Source organism: Microtus pennsylvanicus, chromosome 4 (genome assembly GCF_037038515.1).
Source record: "Microtus pennsylvanicus isolate mMicPen1 chromosome 4, mMicPen1.hap1, whole genome shotgun sequence".
NCBI classification, from domain to species: Eukaryota; Metazoa; Chordata; class Mammalia; order Rodentia; family Cricetidae; genus Microtus; species Microtus pennsylvanicus.
In genome coordinates, this window is record NC_134582.1 from 75,255,116 (window position 1) to 75,272,385 (window position 17,270).

General features: G+C 46.3%; 1 protein-coding gene across 7 annotated transcripts in view; it reads right to left on the reverse strand.

Moving 5' to 3' along the window:
* The window catches only part of Ntrk2 (neurotrophic receptor tyrosine kinase 2), a 326,602-nt gene that overhangs the window by 244,017 nt on the left and 65,315 nt on the right, over nucleotides 1-17,270 (reverse strand). For all 7 annotated transcript variants that reach the window (XM_075969423.1, XM_075969425.1, XM_075969422.1 and 4 more), the window contains exons 10-12: nucleotides 10,921-10,956; nucleotides 8,106-8,203; nucleotides 3,413-3,512 (exon numbers count right to left, since the gene is read on the reverse strand). In XM_075969423.1, the coding sequence (XP_075825538.1) occupies nucleotides 3,413-3,512; nucleotides 8,106-8,203; nucleotides 10,921-10,956 (234 nt within the window). The remainder of the gene's footprint in view (nucleotides 1-3,412; nucleotides 3,513-8,105; nucleotides 8,204-10,920; nucleotides 10,957-17,270) is intronic.

Here is a 17,270-nt window from a genome sequence, read left to right on the forward strand (position 1 = left end):
CAAGGAAGACTTGGTCAGAGTGCGAGTGTATGCGTGCATGCGTTTACTGCACATTTGCGGTCCTGTTGCTGTTCCTTAGCAACAAGTCGCTCTGAAAATTCGTTGAGAGCCATATCATTGAAAAAATAATCAAAATAAACTGGCAGCAGTCTTAGAAGAAAAAGAATCAAATTATACTTACAGAAATATCAATCTGGTCACGGATGTAGGTAGACTCACGTGTTTTATGTACTCATATTAAATATGCATAAGATTAACTGAGTGTACATGGCCAAACACTAATAGTACCCTTTTTTTGGAACTCCTCTATGCTAATAATAACTAGACATTCAATAAAATAAGTAACTATACAGAAATAAACTAGAGAAATGGAAAGGAAAAAAACTCTACTGCTTGACGTTGTTACCGTCACAAATCCAACAGCCTATCAGACATTAGCAAGAAGATGCTTAAACTATAGTAAAGAAGTAACAGTGAAAGATAAATTCTAGATGAACAGTGCAATTTGAGCCACCAGATGACACCTCCTCCAGCTTCAGGTCTGAATAGAGCCACAAGCACCAAAGCCACATGTTCAAAGGCAGCAGTTGAAGAGCCTCCTAAGCAAAGTTGAAAACCAAAGTACACCTTCCAAACTCAGAAACCACTGCTCAAAACAGAGTCCTGCAAAAGCCAAGTGCCCTGGGACAGGACCTGTCCAGATGACTTCTCGTCAATGACCTCCAATTATCTCAAGTCAGAGAAAATTAGAAACAGTGGGGTTTGTCCCTTCCAGCAATTAGGGGGAAAAAAAAACAGACTCTCTCTTCAGCCATTTACATGTGAGTTATCGTCCAAATATTAAGTCCTTAGTAATTAATAACTTACATTGGATGACACTAACAGCTCTCTCTAATCAGTCAGTTTATTAATATTTATTGAGTACCAAGTGAACTAGGCACTAAGTAAACAGAGATGAGCAGACAGAACTGACACTCGGTACCCACCTGTGCAAACAGAGGCTTTTTCTATCCCACCCGGTCCTGAGGCCCTTTTAAAATAATCACTCAGAGGCTTAATATTAATTACAAACTGTTTGACCTACTAGCTCAGGCTTATTATTAACTAGCTCTTACCACTAAGTCATCAGATTTCTATTAGTCTACATTTTACCCTGAGGCTTGTGACTTTGTTACCTCACCTCTTGCTCCCCTGGCAGTGGTTGCTGGCATCTGTCTGACTCTGCTCTTCTCCCTTATCTCTGCTTGGATTTCCCACCTGGTTCTATCCTGCCTTGCTATTGGCCAAACAAGATTCTATATTAACCAATAGTAATAAAATACATTCACAGCCTACAGAGAGGTTATCCCACAGCCACACTATCAGCAATCTGCTTCCACCGAGTAGACAGAGCAGAGGGCCAATGAAGCTCACTCCTTTGGCTCCATCTCCAAAGACAACACCACAGCTCTCTGAAACACCAATGAAAGCAAAAATAAAACAAACCCCAGCTGCTCCAAAGAGAAACTGAGTCTTTGAGACAACACTGTCTCAAACACATTTTATTTACATTTAGGAGTTAGAGGGGGGAAAACCCATACCTATAGCTGTTATGGCTGGACGTCGTCATGGACTGCCCTGGTCAAGGCCAAACAAGTTCTTCCTCTAAATTCATTAAGGATACCCTCGGGTTGTGCTCAGAAAAGGCAGGCATTTGGTGGTAACACAACCTTCTTGAGAACGAATATCTACCCTTTACCCCTCCCATTGCTGCACTACTGAGAAAACAGGTCGCCATTCACAGGAACTTCTCTTCGGTGTGTAGTTCCTGGACAGCAGCAGGAAGATTTCCCAGATTCCACTCCCAGCATTCCCACCACTGCCGATGAACTCCCGGAATGGGCTGGGCACACCCTTCCTCATGATGAAACCCCTCCTGTCAAATCCTTTCAGAAAGGAGCCAGCTGCTCTCCAGGGCAAGCTGTGCTTGGGGACAGGCACTCAAAATGCCCCCCAGGAAATAAAGCACCCGGTGAAGGTGAGAAACATAAATGCTCGTGGTGGGTACCCAGTATGTGGGGAGCAGACAGCTAGTCCAGCCTGGTGCTTGGGGAGAAATGGCTGTTTGACCACACTGTCACACGAGGAGAAAGATGTGGCAGCCCACATTCATGACCAGGGGTTAGTGATTCTCAAGGCTAGGGTGAAAACTGTTCAGATGCAGTTGCTGACCCATACAGGCCTGGCTTCCTCAGAACTTTGGGGAGCCCTGCAATGCTTGTTTCCCTGTCGGTTTCTGCTAGGCTCAAGAGGCCACTTTCACAATGACTGCAGTCCCTCAGCCCTCCTCTTCTCCCAGGCCTCACAGTTTACTAGAGCAAAGGGGATTTTCTCCAAAGGAAGCATCAAAGACCCACAGGCTAAGAGATGGCCACAGTAAGACTGGAAGGGTTTTTATCGTGTTTTGTGTTTTGTCTGAAGAGATGACCACTGAGCATCCTCATCTTGGTCACCAAAAGAATGAGGCAAGGAAACAGCAGGAAAGGTCATCCGCCCTAGGGCCATGCACCCTGGCCAAGATACTGCGTGAGCATCCCTTTTCAAGTGACGAGCAGGGCCAGAGTCATTCCGCTGACCACATAGGTGAAAGACACGCGCCATCCTCCACCAAACCCTCTTACAACTTCCCCTCCTAGGCCCTCACAGTACAGAACTGCCAGAGAACAAACAAAATACAGTAATCTCACTGCAGTCAATACAATGGCTTAAACATCACAGCAAGTGCCTCAAAGTCAAGGGAATGTCTCACTTTTATATAAAAGCATTTATTCAAGTGTCTCCGCATGACCACCCCTAAACAGAATTCATTGGCCTTAAGAGCATCAATTATGTGTTCACGGAAACAGTCTCTGGTTCTCAGCCCTGAGAATTTTTCCACTTAAATAAGAACCCATCCATGCACAAACTCACGGTACCATGGTGGCTTTCTTATTTTGCTTCTGTCAGTGTTAATTTTCCAAAAATGGAAATACGGAAAAGCAATAGCAAGAGAAATCGGGGGGCAGAAGACTTAGACTCAATATACAACAGAAAGTAGAGGTGCCATGGCCGTGGAGTCTTCTGCCCCCGTGCCTCACCCAACCACAACAGGACACTCAAGTACTGCTACATGCCTACACTGCTGAGTTAGTTCCTACCCGAGACACCAGTCCATCCTTCCTGGGACAACTGTGCTCGCAGGAAAGTGGGCAGTGTTGAGGAATCACGAGTTTGTTCTGTCTTGATTTGTAGTATTATACCCTTGTTGCTATTTTTCCGGCTTAAACACCAGTCATCATAAATGCAGCCACTTCCTCCTTTAGTGATAATTAGCGTTAGTCATGAGCCAAAAATGAGTCCACTTAAGAAGCAAAACAAGTGTGGCTTTGCTTACCTTTCATGCCAAACTTGGAATGCCTTGCCAACTTGAGCAGAAGCAGCATCACCAGCAGACAGAATCCCACCACAGACGCAATCACCACCACAGCATAGACCTGGAGAGAAAGCGAGGCTGTGACGACCTTGCAAAACCACTCCCTGCTCTTGGATAATAGTGATGCCCACGGCAGTTAGCATTTCCTGAACACTTACTATTATGATGCCCATGCTACAAAGGAGAAGCATGTCAAACATATAAACAGATCTCTAACTGATACCATGTGGATAATCGTATCTATGGCTACATCTGTCTATTCATCTCTCCATCTGGAGACACAGGAGTAAAGGGGAAGGAGAGGGAGGGGTGGTAGATGAATAAATATGAATATTTTGTTGCTAGTAAAAAAATACAGTGGGGTTAATTTTATTATTCTCATTACTGTTGTACATGCTAAAACATTGTTCATGGTGAACATCCTTCTTGGTTTAGTGCCACAATTTGCAGGAGCCAGGGCACGCCAGAAGCAGGGCGGTGTTTTGCTGTGCCTCCCAGCCCTGAACAGGACTGGAGATAGACATCACTGATCCATACACTTTTCTGCATGGGTGATACCCACCAGGAAAGGCTTTTTATGTTTAAAAAAATGGAATTGCAAGTTGTGAGTTCTGATAGTAGAAAGAGTAGCTGTCTGAATTCTGTCACAACCCCAAGGCAGAGGCGACAATGGAAACTTAGTATTCACTGCCACCGCTGCTCCTCTGGGTACACTGTGATCATCTTGCTTGAAGGACATGGTGACATTGTAGAGACAAAGATGTGATAATGTAACACACTGAACATTGCTTTTAGGTTTTGCTCAGGCCAAGGATTCTAATTTGCTTTCTGTTGCTGTGATAAACACCATGACTGAAAACAAGCCAGGAAGAAAGGGCTTATTTCATCTTACAGTTTACAGTCTGCCATCAGGGGAAGCCAGGACAGGAGCCTGAGGCAGGAACCATGGAACCCTGTGGAAGAATGCTGCTTACTGCCTTGTTTCCCACGGCTTGTTCAGTTTTTCTCTCCTATATATCCCAGAACCACCCACCAAGGTGGCTCCACCCACAATTAATCCACATCATGCCACTTCATCAAGAAAATGCCCTGCAGACACGCCTCCAGGGCCAATCAGGCGGAGCCAATCCTTCAGTTGAGATTCTGTCTTTCCAGGTGATCCTAGTCTGTGTCAGATGACAAACTTAACCAGCACATCAAGGTTTGGGGGCCGGCAAGCTTCTGTTAATGCTCTGACAGATGGAACATGCAGATTCTGCCAGGCACATAGCCCCTGTTCACAAGAACTCAGCTCTGCAGTGTAAGTTGAAAACAGCCATAGAAGATGTGAAAACAAACTTACAAGGTCATGTTCTAATAAAGCTTTATTCATAAAAACTGACGCTGCACTTTGACAGTGCTTATCAACTCCTGTGGTAACTGTCACTAAAAAGCTTAAACTCCATGTGTCATTCACTCTGTGTGATATCCCTTAAAGCAGTATTATTTTTCCCTCTAAGGTAATTGTTAATATTCCTTAACAAATTGATCTTGGCTCCTGTTTCTCTGGAAGATGCACTCCCTGTCTTGCTGTGGTTAGGGGCATTCTCGACACTAGTTGAGACTGGTTTAGCAAAGGGTGGAGCATGTCCTTGATGATTTGAGGTCTCAGTCAAAGGTCATGGTCATCAACAAGCCTTGGTGTTGTCACTCAAAGACCTGGCAACTTTAGATTTGACGGTGGATCTGGGGGTGGCGCTACAAGCACTTAGAGAGTAAAATCCAGGAGTCTGCTAACCATCTACCATGGCCAGGAACGTCCTTAGAGCTCCTCACCGCCAAAGCCAACAGTGTCAAGTCTGAGAAGCCCTACTCCACCTGCCTCTGGAACTTTCTCCCTGCTGTGATGAGAACCAGCTCTCCAAAGGGCAGCTGTGTGTCAGCCAGGTCCTACAGGCAGGACAAGGCTGAAGAGACTCCCAGTAACACCAGTAACACACGCAGGGAGGCATACGAGAAATGGCAGCAGTGCTCGGTCACTAAGATGCGGGGATGTTTGTTACTGCAGCACAGCAGATGCTGACACTGCAGGCTATAGATTTAGACTCGACTTCTTCCTGAGTGTGAAGTTCAGCTGTGCTGCTCTGCGTCTCATCATCTTCACGTGTGACTACTCTCTGCCCTGTGGACTGTATAATCCTCTGGGAGTTCGTGAAGACAGTGAACTAAGAACCGTGACTAGGACGGTAGCAGCACCATAATTAAGATGATGGCAGGACAGATGGTCATAGGATCAAAACTAAAACTCGTAGAAAGGTAAATAAATATCCCAAGGACACACAGCTTGCATGTGAACCAGTCTGCCCAGTTATTTAAATTAGCTGTAATTTATTCGCAACAAAGTGTATAGTTCACAAAGAAGGCAGGAAAATAAAACCTCAACGCTAATCCCGCTGCAGTTTCGCTGCAGTCTGGTGTCAGATAAGAGAGGCATTGAGACAGTCACAAAGCACCTGCCAGGCACTGGCCATGGCGGGTGTCCTGCAGGCGTCTGATAACGGACCCTTTCGCTGCTTCTCTTTGGTGCTTCCGGATACAACGTCAGCAAAACTCTGGGTATAGACTTATAGCCTCATCAGCCTACACGTCCTCAGAGGGACAGAGGTTCCCTCGTGGCTGGCAGGGGGCCACCTTGTTCTAATCAAATCCACCTCCTTCGAACTTGCCCCATATAGCCACACTGAACAAACTACTCGGGTGTTGGTTAACCACAAGCCTTCTCGTTCCTAAGAAACAGTCACGACACCACAAAGTAGTCACCTTTGTTTTATTTCATAGTGACTGCAAAGAAAAAATTGATACTATGTTGTGATAACTGTTAAGTTTTATTAGCAATTTTAAACTCTTACCATGCCTAAATTTGTTTTTTGTTTTTTGTTTTTGGTTTTTTTTTTTTTTTTTTTTTTTTTTTGGTTTTTCGAGACAGGGTTTCTCTGTAGCTTTGGTGCCTCTCCCAGAACTAGCTCTTGTAGACCAGGCTGGCCTCGAACTCCCAGAGATCTGCCTACCTCTGCCTCCTGAGTGCTGGGATTAAACCATGCCTAAATTTGTAAACCAAACTTTATTGTGGGTATTCATAGGGAAAGTCCCAGCCAAGCTTCAACGCTACCTAAAATTTTAAGCATCTGCTGGAGGTTTCAGACCATGTCCTTTTCAGTGAAAAAGAGTGGCAGCTGAGCCAACAAGATGACCCAGGGGGTAAAAACACTTGCCTACTGCAAGCCTGATGACCTGGGTTTGAGCCTTGCAACCACAGGGGAAAGTGGTCTCCTGACCTACACATACACTGAGGCAGGAGCATACCCAAACATACACACACACATCATACAAATGGATGGCACTCATGCGCGCACACACACACACACACACACACACACACACACTTGCATGTAGATTACCGTAAGTGACCAAATGCATTACCCTGGCATAACAGGATGGGGGCCAGAGTGAATCAGCTGCAGAGCTTGTTACTTGTTACTTGTAGCTTGTTACATTGTTTCAGTTCTTGTTCTTTGCCAAATGATCTCCTATTTCATCATTTGCAAAGCTTATCAGTGTACCCCCGAACAAAGCAGCGTGAGTTATGCTAACTGCTGTGTGATTGACACATGACGTTCAGACTGTAACACAGGCAGGCAGAAACAGTGAGCCCCATCAATGTTAGAAGCTGGATTATCTGCCAGATGGTGGTGACCCACACCCTTAACCTCAGCACTCGGGAGGCAGAGGTGGATCTCTGTGAGTTTGAGGCCAGCCTGGTCTACAGAGCAAGTTCCAGGATAGCCAAGACTACACTGAGAAACTCTGTCTCAAAAAGCAAACAAACACAATCTACATTTTCTAACTCAGAGGCATAAATAAAGGACCATTTTATGGAATTTTAAAAATCCAGTTATGTATGGTTTAGACATTTGATGCACAAATAGTTTCTAGCTCCAAGGAGAACCATTAGATTAGAAGAGTTATGGGCAGGATGCTGACAGGAACGTTGACGGCATCGTGAGGGCATTGCAACTATCATGGCTACTAGCAACCTAGTCTAATAGACTCATCCTCATAATATAAAGAAAAAAATAATTAAAATTTTTGAGATTCATAGAACTTTCATGTCACAAAGCACTATTCGTCTTTGGACAGTTTTCCAAGTCAGATTAAAAATGTAAGACCCGACAACACCTGCAAACCATACTGGGGAGAAATAGCAGTTGGCAAGGAGCTTGTAGCCAGGTCCTGTTTGGCAGAACCTGGATCAGCCTGCAGCTGTGGAAGCAGAAGAGAGGAATGGTGGATTCAGGCATGGAAGGAATTGGAGCTCACGGGACATGCTGTATGTGAGGAAAACTCAACCTGGTTCCAAACTGGTCCTACCATGGAACCCGAGGATCCACAGACCCTTGGGCGGCAGTTCACTGTAGAGTAAGGATAATCACCTGGGACTATTTCAAGACCTTCGTCACCAGCCTGAGCCTTCCAGGGAAGTGCGGCCTCATATTTCCCAGCAAGGACTTGCTCACCCACCCTTTCCCTCAGCTCTTCATGTGCACGCCAATCACCAGCACATGACCGTTCAGAATTGCCCAAACCAACCCAGGAAGCACCTATCAACTCTACTCACCGAGAGACGCTCCCGATTGTTTTGGTCGGCAACATCCGTGGAAGGGATCTCATTGCTTTTGTTTGTGGTATCCCCGATGTCAGTTGCTACAGTCCAGTCTTCAATTGGAGACAAGAGAAAGAGGAGGAATATGAAGTCATCAATAGGCTGCCAACATACACAGGGTCACAGCGCAACCCAGAACAAAGCAAGGCAGAGCCAGAGAATGCTGATCACTGTCGGGACAGCCTGGTTGTGCGGGGATGGGCCTGACTGCTCAGTTAAACGCACAGCGGGGATGGAACTGCACAAAACCAATATGGATCCCATCTCCCCATCACTGTTCTGCTGGTCATTCTAAATCCACTTTAAGATTTCTTCTTTGCCCTTCGGGAAGCTTGCCCTCATTAGTGCCCGTCTTTAAAACAACCGACGGGAGCCATGGCTGCTTTTCACATGAAATCTTTGGAGGGCAGATCTGGCTGCCAGTCTTAAAGCTGAGAAACGTCAGCAGGAGAAGGGAAATCATGCGGCTTAGGCCACATGGAAAGAAGCAGTCGGAGCTACACAATTACTCAGACTGTAAGAAAACCCTGGCTGCTGGGCAGGAGCATCTCACTGGGGAACAGAACAAGGGCTTAGGATGCAGCCTGGTGTGCGCATCACTGTGGAACTAAGACCCACAACAGAATCTTCAGAGGAGCGCAGACACACCAATATTCCACAATAAATAGGCCAACATAATAATGAGCCACACAAGCATGTCTTCATTGAATCCATACATCTCAAAGTTGGCTGGCATGTTCTAGATGGGTTTTAGTTTACACAGGTTAGGTGACTGATTTTCCACAGGCAATCAGAGAATTTATTCTTTTTTTTTTCTTTCTTAAGCAATTTAATTTTATTTAAATTTCCACCTGTAATAATTCCAGAGGAATGTTCCCTATGAATCCACTAAAATCTTCCTCCATTGTTCTAGAATTTATTCTTAATATTACCAAGTACACAAACTTCTTAGCAACCTGATTGCAGACAATGTTTTTTGTAAGCATCTTTGTTTCAATTCTAAGCGAGAACATTGCCCCTCATTTTCAGCCGGCGAAAGCCAGTTCATTAACTCGACCCCAGCCAAACTCCCCTTGGTAGCATCATCGTGCTGGCTTTAGGGCAAACAATTCAAATTACATTTTTATTAACAGCATGTTCCTTTGAATGCGAGTGAAAAAAAAATAACAGAAAAAGCACTTATTTTCTCTGTTTGTTGTTGTATTCTTAATGCCAAAACTCTCATTTTAGCAATGTTTATTTGGAATATCTTAAAACTCGCTGATTTCAAACATAAGCAGACATCATTTATTTACTAATTTTTCTTTGTAGTATAGCCAAGTAGTCAGGCAAAATTTAGACCATTTTAAATGTCTCTAGTTTAAAACCATGACATCTAAGCCAACATGCCCAACGTGGGAGCTGGGGCCACTGGGGAGATAGCATTTTTAAAGTTTCAAAGTTACTGGAAAGAAATTCAAAACACAGTTTTAAAATGTAAAAATCACTGTTCAAACATCATGTTGTCTAGGATAATCTGAGACATGTTTTTCTTAAAGTCCTAGCAGTTCAAATAAAAATACATATTCAAATCACCTGTACATGCCACAGCTTGGACGAAATATAGATTAGCATGCATACACAGAGAAAGGCAACGTAATTCCCAGTTAAAGTTAGCTGGAGTTAAATACACATTAATGGACATAGGTGGTCCATAGGAAAAGCTTATCCGATGGAGATCTTTACAAAGTGCACACTGAGTATGACCATTGTTGGTGAAGGGCACGTTACAGACCCAAGCAATCAGGAACGTCAGATAATGTACATGTAAGTGAAAAGCTAAAGAACAAAGGACATTTAAAAATATAACGTTCTAGCTCATTTTAATTCTAACGAATTTTAACCATTTTCAATTATAGTCCCAATCTTGAAACAAAACTTGTCACTTCTCTCCATTCGGTAGCTTTGTGCTCACAAGGGTAGCTGGGAAATCTGCACTCAAGGTTCTATAACCATCCCTGCACCCTTAGCGTTTGGTCAGCAAGTGAAGTACAGATGAGCAGCTCAGCATCATGAGGGCAGCTTTTTAGCTCGTCCTTGTCCATGTTCCTAAAAGGACTTCCCTTTTTTCAGGTGCTAAGCCTGTCCAGCCCCAGGGAAACTGGCCTGTCCTCCAGGGATGGCCGAGTAAGTCAAGGCTAAGCATTCCTGCTTCCCAGTAAGAAAGATGAGATGGAGCACGGTTGGGTCAATCCCTTCGCAGCATCAGCACACACCACAGAGGGAACCAGTCCAGCAAAGCTGGTCAGTGGATGGCGAGATGTGGAGCAGAGACAGCGAGTCTTGATGGCACAGCCCGGTCCTGGCCAAGCTGCCCAGGCAAGCACTCCCTTTGAAGCTCTGTGCCCGAGCCGCCTTCTGCATTATACAAGAGACCATTTCATATGTGTTTCCTGGCCTGGTCTGAAGGTGATCCACCTCCCCTCCCTTGGTTGTCATGGCTTCTAAACAGGTAATTAGTTCCCAATTACGGAAACAAGATGTCTGCAGGAGCAGAATGGATTTACTACTTCCAAGAAGAGAGCCTGGGAGAGGAAGTGCCTTTTACAGGCACTGTAAATACCCAGGGAAAAGAGCTGTCAATACTGGGTGATACTTGAGATGTTATTTTGGCCTGTGTAGCACTTAAAAATGTGTATTTAACTCAGCTTACAGGTCTTCTTCTAGCTGATTTATTTCATTATACACAAACATTTAGAGAAATTACAGAGTGAAGAAACACGATAGCTACCTTCATAGAGGTCTTCAGGATAGTTTGGGTTTGTCTCTGCAAAGCAAAACACATTAAAGAGTTGTAAGTACACATTTTATAGGGGAAAACCCTGCTTAGCTCTACCAAGCAAAATGTGTCACATACACCCTGAAGGTTTACAGCCAGATATCCTGTCTCTAAGGACAAGTCTCTAAGAGCTGTGGCTGTGATCGCCCTACAGATTAAACTCTCTCCTCTTTCCTCCAATTCCATACCTCAAGGAAAAAAAGTGAGAAACCAATTTGGAAAAAAACTAGCTCACTTTGGCCACTTCTCCTGTGCCATCTCCATCACACAGGGTTATGCTAACCATAGTTTGGATATTTTTATTTCAAAGATGGTAATTGTCATAGTACTTTTGTTACTCTGATGTTTGGGGTTACTGTCAGGTTATGTACCCCAGAACCATTTACATCCAGGTCCATGTTATCAGCCTTGCATGAGTGCTTTTGTTTTTCCCAGCTCTTCTCCGGGAACGAGGAAGGGTTGAGGGTTTCCTTGTCCCAACAACACAGAAACATTATATTTCCCTTCTAAAGTCATTGACTAAAACGAAGTGATAAATACGGTTTCTACCAGAGATAAATACAAACACATAAGAAATTTCTCATTTGCACAGCTGCGAAACCACCAACTTGATCAGAATCTCTGTGATCACAGCTACCTGGGTCTGTAAGAGAGTGAGCTTGGCAATACACCTCATCCTAGCATTTACGTGATTTCAGAATTAATTCCCTCAGAGCCTCCATACACATCTAGTCTTTGCCTATCAACAGCAAAACTTGTGGCCATAAAGTTCATTCAGTCTCCTTCTGAGCCACGAGCGGAAAAGCAGCATCAAAACAAAGTGAGCTGTGCCAGCTTTCAGCTCCCGAGCTCCCCGGTGAATAATAACCCAAGGTTAGTCTGAGCGAATAAGCCAGTGGAAACGGCCCTGGTGCTCCAGTTAGACTGGAAGCGTACTTCAGTGAAAGAATTCCTGTTTGCCGGAGGAAAATGACGTGGATGGCTGTGTGTTGTGTTCAGTGCAGGGTGCTGCCTACGACTGGGCAGTTCACCTTTCCTGTGCACCTGTCGCTGGAGCCTATGTGAACAGCATCACCCAAAAACGCACATTATACAACCCGTGCATCCACCTGTGACCAGACTGTGTTAATTCATACAAAATCAAGAAGATTTCAGTTACACGTTGAGAACTTTTATCACTGCCAATATCATTTTGAAGTAGTTTTGAAATACACTATCAAAATATCTATCCTTTAATTACAACACGGCGTAAAGGGGCCGGCCGACTTGCGGGTGGCCCTGCAGGAAGTCTGGGGATCATTTGGTGAATTCAGCAGTGAGAAGTCCCCAGAGCTGCACCTCCTGGCGTTCTTTGTAAGACCTCCACTGACCTCTCAACACCTTCTTTTGGAGAGACCCCACGCTAAACGTTGTCCTCCACAGTGGTGGTTCTGACTCCCCGCTGAGGAAACGTTCCACAGGCCCAAGGGAGAAGTCATCCGTTGAGCTGCCAGCCAGTTATTAGCTCGGATCCAGCACCCTTGGCTGTCTTCCCACCCGTCCCTCAACACACAGTCTGAGTCTGCCAGAGCCTCTGTCCTCAGACTTCACTTCAGGTGCCCTGGGGTTTTCTTCCAATCTGCCCCGAAACCCTTTTCCACACCCTGCGCATCCTTTCCCTCCATCTGTCAACCCAGCATGGCTGTAACGCCACCCTAAGTAAACTCAATCCCAGACTCCAGAGTGAGACAAGAAAAGCACAAGGACACAACGGCCCAGACACTCACAGGAGAGGAGCCTCGGGTCAGAGGTCACGGCCCCAAACCAGAGGGACCAAAACCATCCTATTCCTGTATGGAAGCAAGAGTCGGAGAATTCTAATTTCAAACCCACATTAATGGGTCGAAGAATGTAAGACATTTTGTTCCCCAGACATCAGCATGGTTTATAACTATAGTGTCCCATTGGAAGTATGAAAAGAAGAGTTAGTCTGGCATTGTGACCATCCCGGATAACCAGGGGTGAAGGGCATTCCTACAATAATGGACCGGATCTCCCAGCTCACACAGCACCAAGGTTTCCCTCCGGCCGGATATGGGACTGCTTTCTGAATCCTGGGAGCAGTTGATGGGCTTGTTTATTCTCAAATTCTCATGGATCCCAAAAATGGGAGGAAAGGGACACCACCAAACACTCTCACACGGGGACACCACCAAACACTCTCACACGGGGACACCACCAAACACTCTCACACACGGGGACACCACCAAACACTCTCACACGGGGACACCACCAAACACTCTCACACGGGGACACCACCAAACACTCTCACACACGGGGACACCACCAAACACTCTCACATGGGGACACCACCAAACACTCTCACATGGGGACACCACCAAACACTCTCACACACGGGGACACCACCAAACACTCTCTCACACACGGGGACACCACCAAACACTCTCACACACGGGGACACCACCAAACACTCTCACACACGGGGACACCACCAAACACTCTCACACACGGGGACACCACCAAACACTCTCTCACACACGGGGACACCACCAAACACTCTCTCACACGGGGACACCACCAAACACTCTCACACGGGGACACCACCAAACACTCTCACACACGGGGACACCACCAAACACTCTCTCACACACGGGGACACCACCAAACACTCTCTCACACGGGGACACCACCAAACACTCTCACACGGGGACACCACCAAACACTCTCACACGGGGACACCACCAAACACTCTCACACACGGGGACACCACCAAACACTCTCACACACGGGGACACCACCAAACACTCTCTCACACGGGGACACCACCAAACACTCTCTCACACGGGGACACCACCAAACACTCTCACACGGGGACACCACCAAACACTCTCACACGGGGACACCACCAAACACTCTCACACACGGGGACACCACCAAACACTCTCACACACGGGGACACCACCAAACACTCTCACACGGGGACACCACCAAACACTCTCACACACGGGGACACCACCAAACACTCTCACACGGGGACACCACCAAACACTCTCTCACTCGGGGACACCACCAAACACTCTCACACACGGGAACACCACCAAACACTCTCACACACGGGGACACCACCAAACACTCTCTCACACGGGGACACCACCAAACACTCTCTCACTCGGGGACACCACCAAACACTCTCTCACTCGGGGACACCACCAAACACTCTCTCACTCGGGGACACCACCAAACACTCTCACACGGGGACACCACCAAACACTCTCTCACTCGGGGACACCACCAAACACTCTCACACGGGGACACCACCAAACACTCTCTCACTCGGGGACACCATCAGACACTCTCACACACGGGAACACCACCAAACACTCTCACACAAAGCCCCTACGAAGATCCAAGAACATGAAATAAATTTAACAAAGCAGATTAGGGATATAGGAAAAGTAGGATTTCATGTAGGATCATAAATAACCAGGTTAGACTACAACCTAGAAGACAAAGCCTTTTCTAGGCTCGTGATCCCTGCATTGTGTCCTTGCTACCAGGATCAACTACAAAACAATCAGGCCCCCTTCAAACTTGCTTAAAACAGAACCTTTATTCCAACTTCCTTTTCCCAGCTACACGAGAACCATCCCTGCTCTTCCACTGTGAGTCCTATGGTCTAGGATGAGATGGAGGGCCTGGCAAAGAGACGCTGCAGGAGCAACAACCACGGTATTTGCTGTTGTTCCCTCCCAGACACACGTAACCAGACCTACCGAGTCATAGCACAGACGTGGTTCCTAGCCTACGGAGGCTAAGGCTGTATCGTAATTTCTAATTGCTCTTAGTAATAAACACCCAAAGTCAGATATTAGGGGTGAAAGCTGAAAGATCAAAGAAGCAAAGCAGTCAGTCACTAGTTTTTATCTATGTGAAATCCTCAGGCCTAGGGGGATTTCCTGTCTCTACCAATCCTCAGACTGAATCCTGAGCTCCTGTTTCCTCCCTCCTTATATTCCTCTCTCTGGCAGCCATATCACTTCCCATCTTCGCCTTCCTAGTGCTGGGATTAGAGGTGTGAGCCACCACTGCTTGGCTCGGTTTCTCTTTTGGACTGATTTTGTCTCATGTATCCCAGGGTGGTCTTGAACTCACAGAGATCCATCTGCCTACATCTCCCTAGTTCTGGGATTAAAGGTCTGTGCCACCACTGCCTGGCCTCAATGGCTAACTACTGTGGCTAGCTCTGCACTCTGATCATCAGGCAAGCTTCATTTGCTATAGCACAAACAAAATATCACCACATAAGGCCAGACATGGACACACATAGACTCGAGTTCATGAAAATAAGATAACAATTGCTCTTTACACTTATGGCGATGAACAATTTTTGAAAATATCCCCCTGTTTTTCCTCTGATGAGATAGAGTCTCACTGTGTATCTCTCGCTGTCCTGGAACTCACTCTGTAGACCAGGCTGGCCTTGAACTAGCAGAGATCCATCTGCCATTTGCCTCCTGGAGGCTGAGATGAAAAGCACTCACCACCACACCTGGGTGTCCTGCCATTTTTAAAGTCTGTTTTCTAACTGGCTCCTTTCATTGAAGTCTAAACAATCTCACTATCCACTTACATTCAGTGCAATGGTAAAGCTAGGGACCCTTGCAGACGCTCAGCGCTGAAGGGCAAGTGAGGTGAGCCGCATGTGAGAAAACAATTCCACCAGAGAGAACGAATGAGCAGCATCCGACCCACGCTGCGGCCTTACAGTGGAGTTGGAGAAGCATCTTGTGGTTTCTTTGAATATATCTGGCCCAGCCCAACAAGTGGGACACTACCCAATTAGGACAGCACACGTGTTTGAGATCCAACGAGGAAATATGGAAATCTAGGCACTCCATCCACACCCCCCCCACACACACACACACACTGGAGTTCTGAAATATCGTAGCTGTTTCATCCTGCACACACACTCCAGCGGCATCTCGGTGTCACAGCTGAGAGAAACTGAGGTCCGCACACAAGCTGATCTCCTGGCTGAGTTCTGGCACCTGAAGAGTAGCCTCAGGTTCTGTGGGACATGTTTGCTTTGACTTGAGGGATTGTGTTCAAGAGTTATGGGGAGAGGTCAGGGGTCCGTAGTGGCCCTAACTTCCAAAGAAAAAAGAGCTTGGCTTTTTTGTATTAAGGGCACAGATACAGGCCATCAAAGTTCCAGAATAAACTGGAAATGCCTGTGCCTCCGGAAGATGGTGCTCCGGGCACGAGGCTTGCAAATGGCCACCATCAAATCAATGTTTTCCTTTCTTGACTCCATCAAGATAAAACTCTTACCAGCACCTCATTCCATGCTGAACAGCCTAAAGTCCCCACTTTAGGGGTCCCCCCTTTCTCATCGTTCATCATTTTGCCTTTTGGGTTTTTGGTGGGGGCAGGGGTTGAGGCAGTGCCTCCCCCATGCTGCCCTCACACTTGCAGGAATCCCCCAACCTCTGCTTCCCAACACGAGCATGCTCAGCTCCATCTCAGCTTCCGTTATCAACCATACCTCATGAGCAAATCTTCGGGCTTCTGGAAACCTGTCTGAATAAATTACTATGACTTGTTAAGCTACAAGATTGGACAGTTCAGTGGAAACCCAGTCAGAGGGTAAGAAAATAAACAAGGGAGAGAGAGGTAGCATGAAATCAGCCATCTTGTGTACTGCACACACCAAGACAAGAATGCCGGGGCCAAAAGGATGCCTGCTTCCTTCTTTTAAGCTTTTGCCTCACTGCTACCCTTAATTTTTTTAAGGTTTATTTACATTGTGTGTCTTAATGTTTTGCCTGCATGCATGTCTGTGCAACGCATCCTCGTGGTGCCTGTGGAGGTTCGAGGAGGCCCTCAGAGCCCCTGAAATTGGTGTTACAGATGGTTGTGAGCCACACTGTGTCCACTGCAAGAGCTGTCTCTCCAGCCCCTTGAATGCTCTTCAAACAAGTCTTTGCCTTCAATTTTTTTTCGCAGACTCTGTGATCTTTAGAAATATTCCCAAGAACCCTTGTGACAGGAAGAGCAAAATACATATTCTAGTTCCCTGGTGGGCGGTCCTTGCCTTGGATGAGCAGTATTTCTGGCTTGTGACCAACAGCCTCCGATGGTCAGGCTGCCCCCTCCTTGGAAGAGCCTGGGCCCAGAGACTGGCTGAGGGGGTTATTCCTTTCTCAGCCACCAGTTTGCTGAGAGTGCAGAATCTCCCCTTTCCTGTAAGAATGGCTCTTCCACAGGATGAGGGAGTGCAATGGCGCTGCTGTGGGAAGCCC